Below are 18,541 nucleotides of genomic sequence, written 5' to 3'. Positions count from 1 at the left end.
GGAAGTGATTTTTGCCGTTTATTGTAAGCTGGTTGCGACTTTTTACCCGCTGTTATTCGCGCAGTTGTCACAGCCAAGATAGACAGAACCGACAAATATTCCCAAGAATGCCTAGCGGATGGGGTTCATGCTTAACAGGGCTAAAACTGTGACCCATCTATTTAGAACTTTACCTGCCACTTTGTCGTTACGGACTTCGTGGACGCAAATGCCTAGTACAGCTTGTGACTCGTGCGTTACTGATAGTATTTCAGGGAACACGCACTTGGCATCAACTGCACGCGCCATGCACAGAGGCAATCCGCGCCAACTCTTACTCGCCTTCTGAGGTCGTATCAGGCGAACGGGTGCATGAGCGTGCGTGGCCGGGATGCTCATACCGGCTGCTTCGCCCTGCCAATTGGGTCACCCCGCGCGCGCAGATATGCAGCGAGCCAGCGAACTGCGACGCGAGGACGGAGCGCCGGCGAACGCTCACGCGACTTGCGCATATATGCACGACGGAAGCGCCTTAATTCCGCGTTTCCCGCCCGAAACCGCTTCAGTGCGTCCCGGTCGCCTCGTCTGGGTCGCCGCGGGCTTCCCCTGCGGGCCTGCGCGTGTCTTGCCTCTGTCATCGCTCCCTTCCCCGCTTACGCGAGGCAGCATCGGCCCTCTCAGCAGGAAATGCGCCGGCCAGCCGCCTGGCCCGTCTGTCAGGGAGGCGTGAAGGTTAAGAGCGGTGGCGTTTGCGGGCTCCTGTTTGCTCTGCCGCCCCCTCGCCACAGGGCGCACGCAAGCATGCAAGCGCGTCGACGGGGTGACCTCTGCAACCCGTCGGCAGAGCGGCGGCGGCAGTGCTCTGCAAATTGGCAGCCCCAGCGAGCTGACGCACCGTGAAAAAGAAGACGTCATTGTTCCTATCGTGGCACTGGCTGAGGGATTGGGGGCCGGGAATATGTCGACGCGCGGATCGGCGGCACCACGGGCGTGCCCAGGTCCTCTGACGGACTGATCAGTTGCGGTGGAGCGCGGGCGCGTCCTCAGACGGGCCCTGCCACAAATGAAGCTGCTGCTCTGAAGCAGTGGCGCGCGATGTTCTGGCTTTTATGCCTTTCGGCTCAAGGACGCTCTTTGGTGCAATTAAACAATGCACGGGTGGTGGGGCGTAACCACGTATCTGAAATGTACTGCCGAAAACGGAAAAAGGCACAAGCACTTTCCCCCTTTATTACCTAAAAACCTCAACTTGGCGAAGTAATATTAACGCGGACTTGGTGTACCTAATCTGTGCGCTTTAATATGTTCTTGCCGTTGCTATTGCAGTGGCGTTCAGCTTTCAAGCCGCGCGCGCGAGAACCCGGCTCAGTGGAACGTAGCACTGTCGCCGTGGCTCGCGGCTGCTTGATTACGCAGTATCACTTCCGCCTAAATCGGCAAGTTCTCTTCTCCGTCAAGGAATCTTTTATTTTTTTTGGTTCACTCTGGAATTGTTTTATTTTTGTTAGTGAGCGGTACATGTCTGTAGTTTTCAATAATCTTAGTTAAATTCTACTGAACATCATTAACTATTTGAAGTGCTCAAACTGCTTTTAAATGTGCAGGTACCGCAAAGAAACGCGTCCATACAGTGAAACCAGCTTAATGTTCATGAAATGAGTCCAAAGCAGCGGAAGACGCGGCGTTAACTGGCGCAAATAAATCCGGCACAATACATAAAAGCAATCAGAACAATGTTCTGCTGCTTTGTGCCACAGTTACATATGCAGTTCGCATCAATTAGGCACCCACGATCCCAGTTTTTCGACCTGCTTTTGCGCACTGTGGCCATGAAGCAGTGTCTCGTATTTAACTTCTGCTCCAGAAAGTTAGAGGCAATGCCAGGTGTCAGTTTTGGGCCGTGTATATCATACCTAATAATAACTGTTATTTGTAAGTTCTCGTAATATATAGTATCTTTCCCACTCAGCAAACCCGCTTATTTAGTGTGCTATGGAGAATTCCATTGTTCAGGATAAAATTAAAAATGCTCCAACTGAACACGCTGTAACAGGGTGAGTTGACGTGAACACAGTGGTTGACATATAAAAAATAAACATGCCACCCGCATTTCGCAAAAATTAACTTGCTTCGATTCAAATACGAATTCTGCTACGAGGCACTTCCAGGTATAACAAATGTCTTGTGCACTATGTAGCGACCCACAGAAATTGCCATGAGAGACGCCTTTTGTTTGCAAAGAGGCATGTTTCTACAGAGAACACCATTCAAGGCACTATAACCTTAATTTCAGACAAATATCAAAGATTTTTTTTTGGGCTCGGATGTTTCATGCCTTCGAGACATTTCATGCTCTTGTGGAAGGTCACCCAAACACTTAAAACAAAAAAAAAACGTGTGTGTGCCAGTTGTGATACTTATGCAGCAGTGGAAAACGCTGCATATTTAGCACCTCCACGCTCAGTTAAATGGAGGCATTTTGCATGTTTTATTATTCATCACAACCTAAGTTACACACAAGAACGTGCACTACAAACTGCGCACCCCCGCGGAAGGTATCAACTGCAGACGCGGAGGGTTTCTACGTCAGTCGCTTCGTAAATGCCGACGAAATATGCCCAGCAATTTGCATTGACGTACGCGCTGTATCCAGGTGCTGCACTTGCAGAAACACGGCGGGAAGCCAACAAAACACTTGATGGCTATGCACGCTTCCGAGTAGGAAAAAAAGCGAAAAATTGCCATTTTCAACAAAATCACAAGGAAGTAAGTTCGTCGTGCTTGTTTCATGAAAAAAGCTTAAGCTGCGCTTCAACAATTGCCACGACCTTTACAGAAAGTGTTCGAGCACGCCACCGCTGTTGAAGGTGTGACCGCGTCACCTCAGACCACAGGCAGCCCTTGCAGAGTCTGGAAGCACGAATGGTGCGTGTGTATCTAAAAAAAATTCTCTCAGTTATATATTCAGTACAAATGGTGCACCTGTAGGGACTGCTTGCATGTCGCGGAAATGATCTCTGTCAAATCGTTTCTTTCGCCGTTTCTAAGCAATTCGAACGTTTGCATTGGGTGAGAGCTGCACACATAGGTTAAAAACATATGAAATATGTGAAAATAGCGGTCACGGGCTATATGATCGATTACTGTATCGTCTCTTTTTTTTCCACACTCCATTTCCAGTGCCATTTTGAAACTCTTGCTATTCGCATGTCACGCATCTCCGTATTCCGGTTAAAAAGTGGCTATTGGTTAGATTATTTCAGACGTCGCGCCGCTACCGTGCCCATGGCCAGTCAGCCGCGTCGCTCCGGTGGGTCAGGAAGTCCCCCTCCCCACTCTTTCCTGGGGAGGGAATTCCCGCGCGCGTCGGCATCCGGTTGCAGTAGGGCCGAGTGGAGGGGGGGGGGGGGGGGGGGGGATGAAAGAGCGCTGACCTTTAAGCGTGCAAAAAGGGACGGGAGAGGAAAAGGCGCGAAGACGCTAAAATTCAAATTTTGACTAGAGATAACTCCACTTCTACAAAACGCATTAAAAAATTATTGCCCGCGGATATTAGTAGAGCGACGTCCTTTAACATCCAAGGCATACCGCAACTTTATTGCGAGCTCCTTTTGAAAAAGAAAAGAAAAAAGTGGCCAAGCGGAATCGCACCTCCATTCTTTGGGTCGCTAACTGGGTACACTAACTGTACGCTACTGAGTAGCTTTTTTTAAGACATGGTATTTATTACACTGACATTATGTTCTCTTGACATGAACTATTTACAAAGCTTTTATGAAACTGCACGAAGAAACATCTGAAAAAAGGCAGTGCAACAGAGCACCAGACAGGAGGTAAGGCTGCGCACGCCACCAAGAGAGAGTGCCACTCCGGTTTAAAGTCTATCTGTTCGTACACTTCCACCAGATGAAGTTATTTAGCAAAAATGAGATTTCGTCGAAACAACTGATTCACAGTGCTGGTACATCATTTTAATTTTCCATAAGCTGTGTAGTCCAATCAGGAAAAACATATCGATCGAGGTTTAGCGTTCGGTACGGTGCTGTTGCATTGTGCTTTTATAGGTATGTTAAGCGTCGTCCGATTTTTATTTTATCTTGGGAAAAAAGGCTACAAAACAAAGGCTACAGTATTTTTCAAGCAGACATGAGTAATCCTCTAAGCTGTGTAGCCTCTAGTTACCTATTCTTAAGTGCAAATATAACTAAACGGGCGGAAGTTGGAAATAATCACAAGGGATTATGACTGTGTGCTAAGCATACATACTGTCGGAATCGAGAGTGGTGAATAACTCCCGAGCTTTTGTTAGACTTCATTAACGGGCTACTTTCGGGGAGCGCCTGCCGTGAAGACAGCCGACGAAGCAACTGTTTCTATCTGCAGCAGGCATGATAGTTGGCTCGTTTCGATCCGTGGCGCTCCTGCTCAGCAAAAAAAAGATGAAAGGCATTACAAGAGCAGCCAGCCACGCCGCCGCGCGGCAAACACCACTTTTGCTTCCCACAGTACATTTAATTACTTCGAAAGATTTCGCTGCTCTCTCTTATAGGGTGCAGCTCGTAAAATATATATGTACTTACCTCTCGGTTTGTATGAATTTTTAATGGCGGCGAGTGCACTGCACAAATTTTTTAAAGTTGCCGAAATGTATATACACTTATTGGCCGCGTGACGATGCTATGCTCAAAGAAGATAATAAATATATGAATCCCTTGGCGAATGCAACCTCAGATATGACGTTACAATGTGGGACAGTCGTTCGCTCAGCAGGCGAGGAAGGACTAACAGACTTTTTCGCAGAACTGCTGTAAAGATTTTGCAAAGCTTGGTTATGGAAACGGGAGAAATATTGTGTGCAAATATACATATTAAATGCATACCGGATGCACTGTTGACCTCCATTCGAGGCGTTACATCATCAAGTACAAAACATCAGTTATGGGACTGAAAACATTAATACAGAAAAATGACTCATACCTCGAATTAACGCTAATTGTTAATAAAGTATCAGAAAAGGTCAAGTGCATAACTCTTTAATTTTGTACGGGATGAACTAACCAATATAAAGAGTTTAAAGAAAGCAAGGAAAAAAAAAGCTTCACGCTGGCGCCTTTTTGTGCGCTGAATTGTCAGCCCAATGTTATCCCAAACTGTGGTTGTTTGTACCGCATGCCTACATTCTTGTCCTTTTATTGCACAGAACCATTTTTTAAGACTACAAATACTTCCACTGTGAGCGTTTTGGACAATTATTGCAAATGTCTGCCACTGCTCCGCAGTCATAATTATTTATACTCTAAATTCTCTGCAACCTACTACTGTAGACGCCGACCGATAACGTGCACACAGTTCTTGATACTGAATTTTCACCCTTTTTTTACCCTTTTGTGTAATTGTTTGACGGTATGTGTTCCTCATATTTGAATTTACTTTGATCCTATATGCCGCTCCTCTGATCTGCGTGACTGGCTGCCCATCACACATCGTGCTTGAGCGGGCCCTGAATGTACCAGAAACATTGAGGGGGGGGGGGGGGGGAAATACCCTACTACTTTTACTACTACAATTATTATTATTATTATTATTATTATTATTATTATTATTATTATTATTATTATTATTATTATTATTATTATTATTATTATTATTATTATTACATGCACACGCTGGCAGTTGTGACGGCGGCTGCTGCGGGAATTCGGTAAATGCCACCATTTTTCGTCCGGTGAACGCGCCCACCGTCTCATTTCTTCGAGACTTCCCCAGCACGCCCGCTGGCTATCGCCAGTTAACGTTGGTGCGCGTGCGTGCTGTGCCGGCTGGCTGCCGCTCAACCAAAAAGTTTCTGCCTCGCCCCTCTGCTCGTCATAGTATGGGGAACTTGCGCTGAAGGTTGCGGCGCCGATTGCAGCGCCATAACACACTGCCTAGCGAGAAGAGCTGGCAGTTTTAGCCTTGTCTTGATTTTACTATTAGCACTTTTCCGCGCCACCTTCAGGCGTGAGCCTCCGCGCTCTGTCGAAGGCGCACGTGCCGTGCGTCAGCTATCTGGGCTACGCCGAGAGAAGCTAGGCAATGAACGCTATCAGCCAAACGCGGGTATCTAATCGCGCAGAATGTGTTCTCGCGTTTGCAGCGGCCCAAGCGGCTGACAAAAGCAGTTTTGAGTCACCGAATGGAACCAATTGCAGCGCCACCTTGGCAGCGCAGATTCCCCATAGTCTCTGCTGGCTGCTTGCTGCGAGGCACATGCACACGCTGGCAGTTGTGACGGCGGCTGCTGCGGGAATTCGGTAAATGCCACCATTTTTCGTCCGGTGAACGCGCCCACCGTCTCATTTCTTCGAGACTTCCCCAGCACGCCCGCTGGCTATCGCCAGTTAACGTTGGTGCGCGTGCGTGCTGTGCCGGCTGGCTGCCGCTCAACCAAAAAGTTTCTGCCTCGCCCCTCTGCTCGTCATAGTATGGGGAACTTGCGCTGAAGGTTGCGGCGCCGATTGCAGCGCCATAACACACTGCCTAGCGAGAAGAGCTGGCAGTTTTAGCCTTGTCTTGATTTTACTATTAGCACTTTTCCGCGCCACCTTCAGGCGTGAGCCTCCGCGCTCTGTCGAAGGCGCACGTGCCGTGCGTCAGCCATCTGGGCTACGCCGAGATAAGCTAGGCAATGAACGCTATCAGCCAAACGCGGGTATCTAATCGCGCAGAATGTGTTCTCGCGTTTGCAGCGGCCCAAGCGGCTGACAAAAGCAGTTTTGAGTCACCGAATGGAACCAATTGCAGCGCCACCTTGGCAGCGCAGATTCCCCATAGTCTCTGCTGGCTGCTTGCTGCGAGGCACATGCACACGCTGGCAGTTGTGACGGCGGCTGCTGCGGGAATTCGGTAAATGCCACCATTTTTCGTCCGGTGAACGCGCCCACCGTCTCATTTCTTCGAGACTTCCCCAGCGCGCCGGCTGGCTATCCCCAGTTAACGTTGGTGCGCGTACTACGTGCTGTGCCGGCTGGTTTCCGCTAAACGGAAAAGTTTCTGCCTCGCCCCTCTGCTCGTCATAGAAACCTGCTGGCTGCATGCTGCGAGGCGTCAACACATGGTGGCGGCGTCAACGACGGTTGCGGCGGATGTCCGAACCTCCTGCTATTCTTCCGGTGAGCGACGCTGGCTGTGTTTGTATTAGCAAGACTTCCTTTGATGAACAATTTCCCGGACTGTTGTTAGTTTCCTTGCCATGTTTCTGCTTTAGTTGCCTTTTTTTTACAGCTGCTAGTGCTTGCTGTCCTCAACGGCTAATCATGATAATTGCATTGCTTGTCAAAAGCCTCTTCCTGCTGATGGAAAATTCATGTCTTGTGCGGACTGCCAATTTTCATATCTCGGGCTGTCGTGCTCAGGTATAGCCACGAATACGTTTACTACCATGGGTCAATCCAAGAGAGAAGTTTGGCTTTACAAAACTTGCCGAAAAAACAGGCTCAATAGCGCCTCTGAGTCTACCGATGAAAACTGTGTGTCGGAGTCCTCTTTGTTGGATGAGCTTAGAGAAATCGGGAAAAGTCCGCAATCGCTTCCGGCTCTTCATAAGAAAGTTGATTCTCTCCTACTGATGCAGGGAGAATTAACGGCGGTCTCTAAATCAGTTCGGGAGCTCGAAGGATCTGCCTCATTTCTAGCCGAGAGGTACGATTCCATTTTGAAACGGCAGCAGGGTAGTGAATTACTTCAAATGTCTCAAGTTGCTGAACTGGAAGCTTTGAAAGGTACTGTGTCGACTCAGGCAGCTTTGATACAAAAACCAGAGGAAAATCAAAATGAAATCGAACAATACAGCAGAAGAATGAATCTTGAGATTCATGGTTTGCTGAGAACAACAGTGAAAACTTAGCAGAAACACTCATGCAAACGACATCTAAACTGAAACTGGCGGGGTTTTCATCTGAAATCACGGCTACCCATCGCTTGAAAGTTAAAATTGACTGTACACCAGTGGTCCTTGTGCGCTTCGCTTCAGCAGCCTGGAAGAAAAAATGGTTTGACGCTCGTTGTAGCTGAAAAAACTGCGTGAAGATGAATCCTTTCCGAAGATATTTTTCAATGATAACTTGACTAAAGCTAACCGTGACCTCTTTTGGAAAGCAAGGACCAAGGCAAAGGCGGGGGTTATCAGTTTTGTTGGGTGAAGGGAGGAAAATCTTCGTGAAAAAGAACGGAACAGCGTCTCTTCGAATCGGTAAACAAGCAGACCTGGAAAACATTGTTTAACCACTGTGCCGTTTTCGTTCTGCGAACTACCCGATTTTACTTCATTTAAAACAGAATTTGGATACAACTTGGATCACTATTTCACGGTTGTGAGCGTAAACATTCGAAGTTTGCGCAAGTATTGGGAAGAGTTTAAGTTTACAGCGGAATCTGCAGCTGGCTATGTTGACGTGTTTGTAGTAACTGAGATCAATGTTTCTCACGCGTGCGTTGATACATTTACTTTGCAGGGTTTTTCTGCCCATTCTATTACACGAAACGGATGTCGTGGCGGTGGTATTGCTGTTTTTGTGAATGACACCTGTGCTGTTTCCCCTGTAGATGCATCTTTTGAGCATGCCGAGTCCCTAATGCTCAAAATCTGTAAAGTCATTTTCTGTGCATCTGTTATCTCTTTATCGACCGCCCTCCTCCAGCCTTTCACGATTTCTTATTGAGCTTGAAGAAACTTTGCTGCGTTGGAGTGCCGTGGATCAATTCTGTTTGACTGGTGACCTTAATATTAACATTTTATGCCATACGAAAGTATCGATTTGTGATTACCTATCGAGGTTGTCTGCTTATGGTCTAGAATGCACAATTGGAGCTCCTACTAGAGTGGAATTAGTTAATAACCAACTAGTGCAGTCGTGCCTAGATCACATAGCGGTTAGAGCTCCGGATTGCTCATTGCGGTCTTGTACGATTTTAGAAAGGTTGGCCGACCACTATTTCGTTGCATGCCCTCTTGCTTTACGGAACGCCTGGCACCCCTGATACGGTAACTGCTTCTGTTAAACGCAAATCCCTTATCCCCATTGTCAATCAGTCCAAGCTTGATAATCTTATCACTTCATTTGATTGGGCATTGCTAAGTTTTGTATGCAGCTGAAAAACTTTGAATTACAGTGCACTCGGGTGGAAACTAAAACGGTCAGAAAGGGTCACTGCTGGATGAAGCCGGACATTCTTAATGCAATTTCGTATCGAGATAGTTTGTGGAAACGGTGCAAAAGAAGTCCAAAAAACCTAGCTCTGCGTAGCAAGAAACAGGGTTGTCGCCCTTTTACGCGGCGCCAAGTGCCGTTACTTTTTATAAAATCCAGCAATCTTCAAATAATGTGAGCAAAACTTGGTCTTTGGTAAATTATCTCAGAGGTATGAATTGTAATAAATGTTCTGTTTTCGAATCTTTTAGTCAGCCTCCGCCAGCAGTAGCTGATGCGTTCAATAAACACTTTGTAAAAGCGCCGCAAAGTGCGCTTACTCAAACTACTAGCTCTAGTTCGTTAATGCAGTCCATACCTGCGTCCGCTTTTCTTCCTAAAGGGTCTCGAGATGTGATCTGGAAGAGATTCTTTTCAGTTTCCGCCCTAACAAGCCTACTGGATATGATGGGATACCATTACACATCCTGCGCAGAAATTTTAATGTTCTGGCAGATATTCTCCTTTGCATACTGAATGGTTTTTTTGAGGGCGACGAAATTCCTGAACGCCTGAGAACTGCAGTTCTTTTACCCCTACACAAGTCAAGACATAAAGATAAGATTGAAAACTACCGGCCAATTTCTATCCTACCTGTAATTGCTCAGGTCTTGGAAAAATTTCTTTTTAGCACTATGTCTTCTTTTCTTAACAAATTTTCTGTCCTGAATGATCGCCAGTTTGGCTTTGTCTCTGGGCGCGGTGCTCTTGCCCTTTTGAATTAACTGTTTTTTTGAATTTTTGAATTAACCGTTTTCAGCGCTTGATCAGAATCTTTTCACGTGTGCTCTCTCCTTAGATGTAGCGAAAGCATTTGACTTCCTTAACCAAAAAATCTTGTTAGGCAAGCTGTATGTGTCAGGATTCCGTGGGCCTTTTTACCACATTCTCGAAGACTACCTCAGCAATCGTTATCAAGTGGTCGCTACCGGTGATAAGGGCGTTTTCAGTTTTAAATTGCCACTTAATTCGGGTGTACCTTAGGGGTCAATTTCATCTCTATTGTTGTTTAATATTTTTGTGAATGACTTCCCTTTGGCTATTTCTATTTGTTTAGTGTTCCAATAGGCTGATGATACAGCGTTACTGGCAAAGCATATTTCCTACAAATAGGCCTCTGATTTGTTGCAAAATGACATTTACAATGCAATGCGCTGTTTTGCTGACAATGGACTTGCTGTCAACGCACAAAAAACACAGCTCGTCTGTTTTCGTTCTCCACTAAAGACAACTGTTATTAACATTCCTATTTACTTGCATATTTCAAAGTGTGTTTCTTGTAAATGTTCACCTATTGAATATGTGGAATGTGTTAAGTATCTAGGAGTGTCTTTCGACCGTAGCTTGACCTGGCATTACCATTTATCTGTTTGTTGTAAATTGAGGTCAGTGGCATGGTTGTTGTTTAATATCAAGTCTTGTGCCTTTATCTGTGAAAAAACGATTGCACATGCTTTGGCGTACAGTGTGTTAAGATACGGTATTACGTTCATTGCCTTTTGCTCGGATCGTTGGGTGTGTAAGATCGACAGCATTTTAAAGAATATTCTTAAAAACGTTGCGTACGACACGCCCATTTTGTCAGCTGAAAATATCATCCGTGAACTAGGGCTCCCAAACTTCAAATCCTTATTCATTGATACTGTTGCGCTTAAGCACTATTGGTAGAGTGAATTTAAACAGGAAACTACACCGACGAGACAACTTGGAAAAGATAACCGTTGCATTGTTCCTCGGTCAAACACGAGGTAAGGTGCGGCCAGGCGTTGCGGTTATGTTCCGGCTACCCTCAACAAACTGCCAGATGAAATATTTAAGGCTAGCTCTAGAGGCAAACTCAGACTTGCTGAAGGATGAATGGAAAAATTAGTTTTAGGATTACTGCAATCTGTTTCGCCTTATTAGACTTTGCGCCTTTATGATCTTTTCAGTTGTGTCGCGAATGAACTTACTAATCTTCAGTGTGCTCTTTTTCATGTTTATTCTTATTTTGCTTTCTTCGCCTATATACATACGCATGAGTCATCCTTTTCTGTCACTATGTATTTTTTTTTAGGCACGGTCCTACAAGCCATCTTAAGGCTTAGACCGGCCTGTCTCTCCTGTATTTGCTACTGACGGTGACAAAATAATTTATTATTATTATTATTATTATTATTATTATTATTATTATTATTATTATTATTATTATTATTATTATTATTGCACGCCTTGCTTCCTATGGGCTGGAAGCTTTTGTTTCAGTTTCTTTGCAACATAAAAATGGTTTGACGATCAGCATGAGTTTTTGTGAACTTTAGCATTTCCTTAAACACAGGCGAAGACACATATCTGATCGCTGTTTGCGATATGAGCATAAATGGAACCTGCTTAATCACAGAACAGAGAAAAACTCCTCGCAGGACCTTCGGATAACCGCGTCCGAGTATAAGACGCTATAAACTGCCGTTCCCGATTACACACCTGACAGGCTCCCATAGGAGAAAAAAGGTACGCGGAGGAGCTCAACGACTCTCCAAGCGCAGGCTCAAATCTCGCGTTGCAGCTTTTCAATGGCCGCTTCGGCATCAAATACATCGTAAATGAATTCGGGGCACGTACAAAGTGTTACAAGCGAGTTGTATTTCGCTCGGCTGGCATAATTACCTCAGATATATACGAACCACATACGAACTGCTGCTTATCACCATGACCGTCCGTAAACGTCCCTATTCACGGGCCTATGGATTGAACAACGGAACACCAAATTTGTGCTTACGCAGTCGTGATCAGGTGCGTCTAGGGTCGCTGCTTCGAGGCTGGGAGCGCCTACCGGCAAATATCTCAACACGCACAGGAAGTTGGCTGCCTGTTTTGAAGCGCAGCTTATTGCAAACCTGCGCTGCTTTAATGTGAAAACTTGGCCATTACGATACCCAAGTGCACGCTTCATGCCTGCCGTTCTAAACACTCCCTCGCAGAAGATTGAAAAGGTGCAGCTAATGAAACGCAATTTCGAGTCACTCCCGGCACTACTCCCGCCATGGCTGCCCGCTCTACCAAAAACAACAACAAAACGACGGCTCTGCAAGAGGTCTATCCGGTGGTCGCCGAGATTCAATGATGAGCCGTAAAATAGGAGACGATTAACTAGGTTGTTTCCATGGCGCACCCTAAATAGCAGCCATGCCCATTCCGGCCAGTTGCAGTCGCCACTGTCGCCTTGTGCGTGTCCAGGGGCAAGATTCCTCACTAATATCTTTCGCGGTTCCATTCGATCGCCAAAGGTGCCGGACCCGCACGCAACGCAAACACATCACATCGGAATCAGTCACGGTCATGGGCGGTCGAACACGCAGAGCAAGTCCTCCAAGGGAAGAATCTGTGCGGAATACAGCGCCTGTAGTATGGTGTGCCGTTGCTCAACCGTGAGCGTGACCGTCCGATCCCTGGCCGGCCAAAAGAACGAAGAACGCATATCCCGCAAGTTGTGGGATGCTTCTGCAGGAGTGGGAAATCTGAGCAGAACGCGCTGTTCGTCATCAGGAAGCTACACTGATGTTTGATCCGATCGTAGAAAAAAAAATATAATAGCCAGTTATGTTTATCAGTTTTTGCCGACCAACATCGCCGGCTTACCGGTTTAGCGAACTGGTGTAGCAGTTAAAGTGTCGACCTGCATGTACCCGACATGTTATCCGCGCGCACGTAGCCCGATTAGCCAAGGCTGGGAGACCCTCGGGTTCTTTAAAAAGGAAGGTAGTGGTGGCACAGGAGGCTTGCTCGGCTAGGGGAAATGGTTCTGAGCTAAATTCTATGTAGTTCAATGTCGCCTCATTATGTCGCTAGTTTTACGTGCTCAGAGACAAACGTTCGACGTACTAGCGAAACGAAGACCGATGAAGAGACTGTAGGTTGCAGGCTAGATTTTCGTTCTGTGAGCGCGGTAGTGTGGTGCATGTGGCAGTGACATGAGGCGTGTGTTAAGCTTAAACTGTCGTAATTAGCCTACTGCATGATGTCACACTGAACAGTATGTTGCAAATAAATTCGCATATCGACTAGCACTTCCATTGAAAAGAAAACGCACTGTACGGGCTGTGGCCACTTTGATAGAGCGTAAAAGGCGCATGGCACCGTCTGTATCGCCGCACACGCGGTTGCCAACACTCAGTGCAGTGCCAGCACCCTGGATTGTGTGGTACGCACAGTCCAAAGTGCCCGCTGTGCACTGAAGCGACACGCATGACTGTACGCAGGGATTGTTCGCACAAATGGCACACGCGGTATAGCTAAGTTCCCACAACAGGGAGCTCGGAGCAGGAACGGGGGCTGTACGCCACGTGCGCGTTTATTTATTTCTTTTTCCTTCGCTCCACGCACTCGGTTGTTTACGCGTCGGAAGATTCGGTGGCGGCCGAGAGCGTCCGCAGCTCACCTTCGGAACGGGCAGCGTCGTAATCCACACTGGGTTCTACGGGGCCCGCGGCGGTGGCAGGGCAGGCGAGCCTCCTCTTCGCCGCTCGGCGTGCAGCTGCAGGCGCGGTGCAGAGTGCGCGCTTCGCTGGTCGCCCAGTGTGCCGCCGAAGCCGTTGTCCGACAAGGGGAGCCGTTCCACTTTGCGTCCATGCGCCGCCGAGGGGAGGCGAGCAACCGCGAGAAGGACCGGTATAAAACGGCCGGCGGGCGAGAGGCCGGCGGAGGCGCGTGGTGCGAGGAGGGGGGCGCCAGTTCTCGTTCCGGACCTCCGGAGCCACTTTTGGGCCAGAGAGGGCGCGAGCTTTTGGAAAGCAAGATGCCCAGGTGATCGCCGTTTCTGGAGCAGGCATGCGGAGGAGGCCTTTGCATATTGCCGGCCGGCTGCGCACACGCGCGCCAGTCGTCGCACCGCACGGCGCCAGAGCGTGCTCGCAGAATGTCCGGGTGTCGTCACCGCTGGGGCTTCTCCTCCTTCCCCGTCAAGACAGCCACGCGCAGGAACGGCGCTTTGTTTCCTCTCCTCGCTGTGTGGTTGTCGAGAGGTGCGTTTTCAATCGTTTGCCTATTACTGGCTGTCCGCACATGCGGCCCGCAGGTCGGATTCACGTGCGCAATCTCGCAGGTTTCGCGCAACTTCTTCTCCGGAGCTTTGTAGCGGTTCGTATGTTCGGTGAATTCACTTTCGAGGTCAAATATAGAGCAATGTTGAGCTTGCTGACCATGGTCAGAACCGCGGTTTGTGCAACATAGAGAAGTAATATTTGGTCAACAATACTTGACCGCCAGTTTCGTGGCGCTAGTCTAAGTTATTAGGCGGCTACCCTCACTTCTGACATGACGTCGTTTCGAGTAAAATCACTTCCAGCACGGCTTTCGTCAGAATAAGCGATGCACTCGCAACAACATGAGGCATTCCCAAGCAGTGCTTGTATTTTTCTGCAGCCATTGATGGCAACAGCAAATGAAAAAATAACCACTAGGATCACAGGCTACAAGTTTTTAACCACAAAATTATACTTAGACAGCAAACTTCAGTGCCGCAAACATGTTCAAGAAATAACTTTAAAGGTCTAGCAAAAAATTCCACTCATTAGCAAAATACGCTGCGTGTTTGCCATAAAACCCTTCTTACCCTCTATTATAGCTTCATTCACCCATGCAATAAGGGTTTACGGTTTAACATGTCGCAGTACTCTTGTCCTCATAGAAGTCTCTCAAAACGTGTCTGTAAGGACAATCTTCATTAACAGGCATGAATGAACTTCGCTTTTCTGTTACTTAATATACTAACTTTGAACATCTCTTTTAAGTACCATGTATTGATAATAATTCATAAGCTGATTCACGATGCCACTGCTTGTACTTCAATAATAATAACAAACAGCACCAGCAAGTACTCACTGCGAACATCTACCACAATTTTGAATGCACCAAGCGCAAGAAAAAACTACAGATCATTTTTATTTTCGTTTCTAGCGACACAGTTATGGAACAATTTGCCAATAGCATTACGTCATCATCTTTCCGTTAATACAAAACCACCTCGACAAACAGGCTTTCATTTTACTTCAGGACCACAATAACTAACCATGGTGTCTTAAGAGTAACCACAGCATATACTTTCTTCAACCACTGACAATTATTCATTGAAATGTGTGTTCATCATATGCGAAAGCTGCATTTTTGTATTTCTCGTTGTGTTTAAGTGTTTTGTATCGCTCAGTCTCTCAAAATATCTGAAGTCTATTCAAAGCACCCCTTCCACAACTCCGCTCGAGTTCGGGGGTCTCACCTGTATAAATCGTGCATGTCATAACCTGTCAATAACTATTGATTGATTTATTGATTAATTAATTAATTGAGAACCAAGCAGTAGAACGTGCTAGTGAAAACTGTTTGCTTATGTACTCTGATATCAAAGTTCGCTGTCCTTGCTGTCTTTGTCAACAGGCATCGCTTCATTGCGACAATCTCCACTGCTTACTGCATTGCGAACGCTGTTCGCTTGCTGTGTGCGTCGCTTTCTGCGTTCAACTGTACACTGACTGCCAGAGTCTCGAAAGCATTGCATTCCATCCCGAAGCTCTGTTGCCTCTCCGTTTTAACCACTGCATTAGCGGCCTGTTGCGTCTCACTCGTTTACTCTTATTAAAGACACGTTGCTGGTGAATTCTTGTTGAATTTAACAGCGTGACGGCTACGCACCTGAAAAGGCACACGAACAAGAGACGTCTATCTGCGTTTTCTCGAATTATGCGCAGACTACTGCTTGGTTTTATCCCTTTAACTGGCGGGAATGTAAATTATGACGTGCACTATCCGTGAAGCACTAATCAAGCGCGCAACCTGTAAATATTTATTATTGTGTAAATAGTTCTTGTGTATATTACCTCTCCCCCCTATCCTCTCTTCCTGTCCCCTCACCTCTTTCATTTCATTTCTCTATTCTGCCTGCTGTCATTTTTTTCCGCTGCCCCGGCTCAGGTGCTTCAGTATCGATGGCAGATGCCGGCGCCAGCAAAAATCTTTTCCTTCATTTTATTATTTTAATAAACCACTTACTACTACTCCGCGAACCCTGTGCGCTGCGCGCCACTGAGCAGGTAGTAGTTGGACTGACTACCCTTTATGCTTGCCGGCGGTCGAATTTCGATGGATTCTAGAGGCCCGTGTACTGTGCGAAGGAGCGAAGGAGCGCCAACCTTCCAGCGCGCAAAAAGTGACGAGAGGAGAGGGAAAGGCGCGAAGACGCTGAAAATTAATTTTTAACTACAGATAACTCAGCTTCTACAAAGCGCATTTAAAAATTCTTGCTGAACACTATTCGTGAAGCGACGTGCTTCAATATCCCAGGCATACCGCAACTTTATTAGAGCCCTCTTCACAGCCCATTTAATATAAAGGAGTCTAAAAAGTAATGACAAGAGCTGGATGACTCTTACCTCAGCATAACGGCCTAAGGGGCGAGTTGGTGCATGATTAAATGAACGGCGGCGCAACAAGGACACTAACAAGAAACACCACATGCGCGCACACTACCAACTGTTTATTGCACGGAAAGGTGGAATATTTAAACATTCAGCTCAAGCATGAGACTCATCGAGTTATCGCTCCGAAGCCAGCACGTGGAATAAAAAGCAGCTACATCAGGAAAAACAGACAGGAAACTTTAACCCGTGCAGATAAACTAACAGATTCTGATAAAAGGAATTAGAAACGAAAAGGAAGGACCATCTCTTAGCAAAAGCAGTGTCAGACAATCGTAGCAATAGCAGAGTCAAACATGAGAAGTAAAAGCAGTCAGAAAGTAAAAACCAATAACAAATAACAATCGTAGCAAAAGCAGAGTCAAACATATGAAGCAAAATTTAGCAGTCAGAAACCGAAAACGACAAAAATAAAAAATAAAACGAATAACAAAAAATTAACAACCCACCTAAACAAATAGACGGCCGCTAGTAATGCAGGGCTACAAAGTCGCGCAGTACATGACGCCACAAAAACTGTCAATAAAGGAAACTTCATTACTACGGAGGGATACCGAAGAGTCGCTAATACAAGTGCTTCCCTTGTTTTTGATCAAAAACGCCTCAAGAATTTTACGTGCCACTTGATCACGACTCCTGCCCAGAATCCTTAATCTGTTAAGCACCGGCTGACACTTGCAATTTTTACAATAAGGAGGCAAATTCTACCCGCCTCCGTTTTCTAGCGATTTCTCATGCTCCCGTGCCCTGTCGTTAATGCAGCGACCCGTCTGGCATATATAGACCCCTCCACAAGTCAGTGGGATATCGTACACCACTCCGATGGCACAGGATACGAATTGCTTGCCGTGCCTCTTTTCGCACAGGGCTTTCTTCTTCTGGCCGATCCGCGAGCGTAACCCGCTCCGCTTTTTGGGCACGGAGAAAACTACAGTTACGTCGAACCGGCCAGCAACCTTCTTCAAGCTGTGCGCCACTCTGTATATAGGGGACCACTTGTGGTCGCCTTGATTCCGGCTCATCATGAGATTTTTTTAACGCGACAGCGTTAAGGAGCTCGTGTCGCAGAAAAGCCTGTGTCGTCGGCGTTGGCCGTGAGCGAAAAATGGCGCATCTCGGTGGACACCTGAACCACGCTGTAAGGGAAGGAATTTTCCTTCCCTTCCGGCACGGTACAGGTGTCCAGCGAGATATGTGTGACAGGCGCCCTGTCCTTAAATTGTCCAACGGGCCACGCGTCGTGCCGAACGGGCGATGGAGTTCCGTGCACTCCTTGGCAACGCTGAAACACGCAGTCGCGTCTCACTCTTAAAGACGAAGCTTAAGCGTCCTCCGAATTTTTTCTTCTTGCCTTTCATTCTTTGAAGGAGGGTCTCTGCTACGCTGCAAACGACAGAACACGGGAAGCCAGCCATTTGAAGCCTTTCAATCAGATTGTTGAAGCTAGCCTCAGCCATGTGAGCACAGGAGTTAGGCAATGCGGACTCGAGGCAAAGTGAAGCGATAGCCCTTTTAACTGTCTTGGAGTGCGCTGATGCAGTTCCTTTTTTGCTCGGGGGGAATACATCCAACACACTCGCCCTTCTAAAAACTTGATATTAATATCTAAAAACTGCAAGCTGTTGTTGTCTGGTAGTTCGTGAGTATAAGAGCCGGCCCTTTTTCTTGTTGTCTAAAAGCGGATTAAGATTCCACTGTGCTGGGGAGCGTCAATGCACAGTTAGTACTTACGTCAGCGTCCGCGACATTCTTTCGGCTCGTTGACAAAATGCAGACGTCGGAGCAATTAATTTGCTGAAAACAATCGCTTGCAGCTCTTGTAGATTCCTAAGAACAATTCCTGGTGTGCTCTCGCTGATTGAATGAACCGCTCCATGTGCATCTTCCGTA

General features: G+C 46.9%; 2 protein-coding genes across 5 annotated transcripts in view; one reads left to right on the top strand and one right to left on the bottom strand.

Annotated features, from left to right (window-relative positions):
• The window catches only part of LOC144114515 (uncharacterized), a 70,693-nt gene extending 56,631 nt beyond the window's left edge, over positions 1 to 14,062 (bottom strand). For both annotated transcript variants that reach the window (XM_077648311.1, XM_077648312.1), the window contains exon 1: positions 13,624 to 14,062. The gene's annotated coding sequence lies outside the window, so the exon portion shown is untranslated. The remainder of the gene's footprint in view (positions 1 to 13,623) is intronic.
• LOC144114519 (uncharacterized) overlaps positions 6,626 to 18,541 on the top strand; it is a 184,717-nt gene continuing 172,801 nt past the window's right edge. For all 3 annotated transcript variants that reach the window (XM_077648316.1, XM_077648317.1, XM_077648318.1), the window contains exon 1: positions 6,626 to 7,130. In XM_077648316.1, coding sequence (XP_077504442.1) covers positions 7,073 to 7,130 — 58 coding nt within the window. In that variant the 5' untranslated portion in view covers positions 6,626 to 7,072. The remainder of the gene's footprint in view (positions 7,131 to 18,541) is intronic.

This window comes from Amblyomma americanum, chromosome 1 (assembly GCF_052857255.1).
Source record: "Amblyomma americanum isolate KBUSLIRL-KWMA chromosome 1, ASM5285725v1, whole genome shotgun sequence".
NCBI classification, from domain to species: domain Eukaryota; kingdom Metazoa; phylum Arthropoda; class Arachnida; order Ixodida; family Ixodidae; genus Amblyomma; species Amblyomma americanum.
Note: the sequence above shows the minus strand (reverse complement) of the source record. Positions and strands in the feature narration are given on the sequence as shown.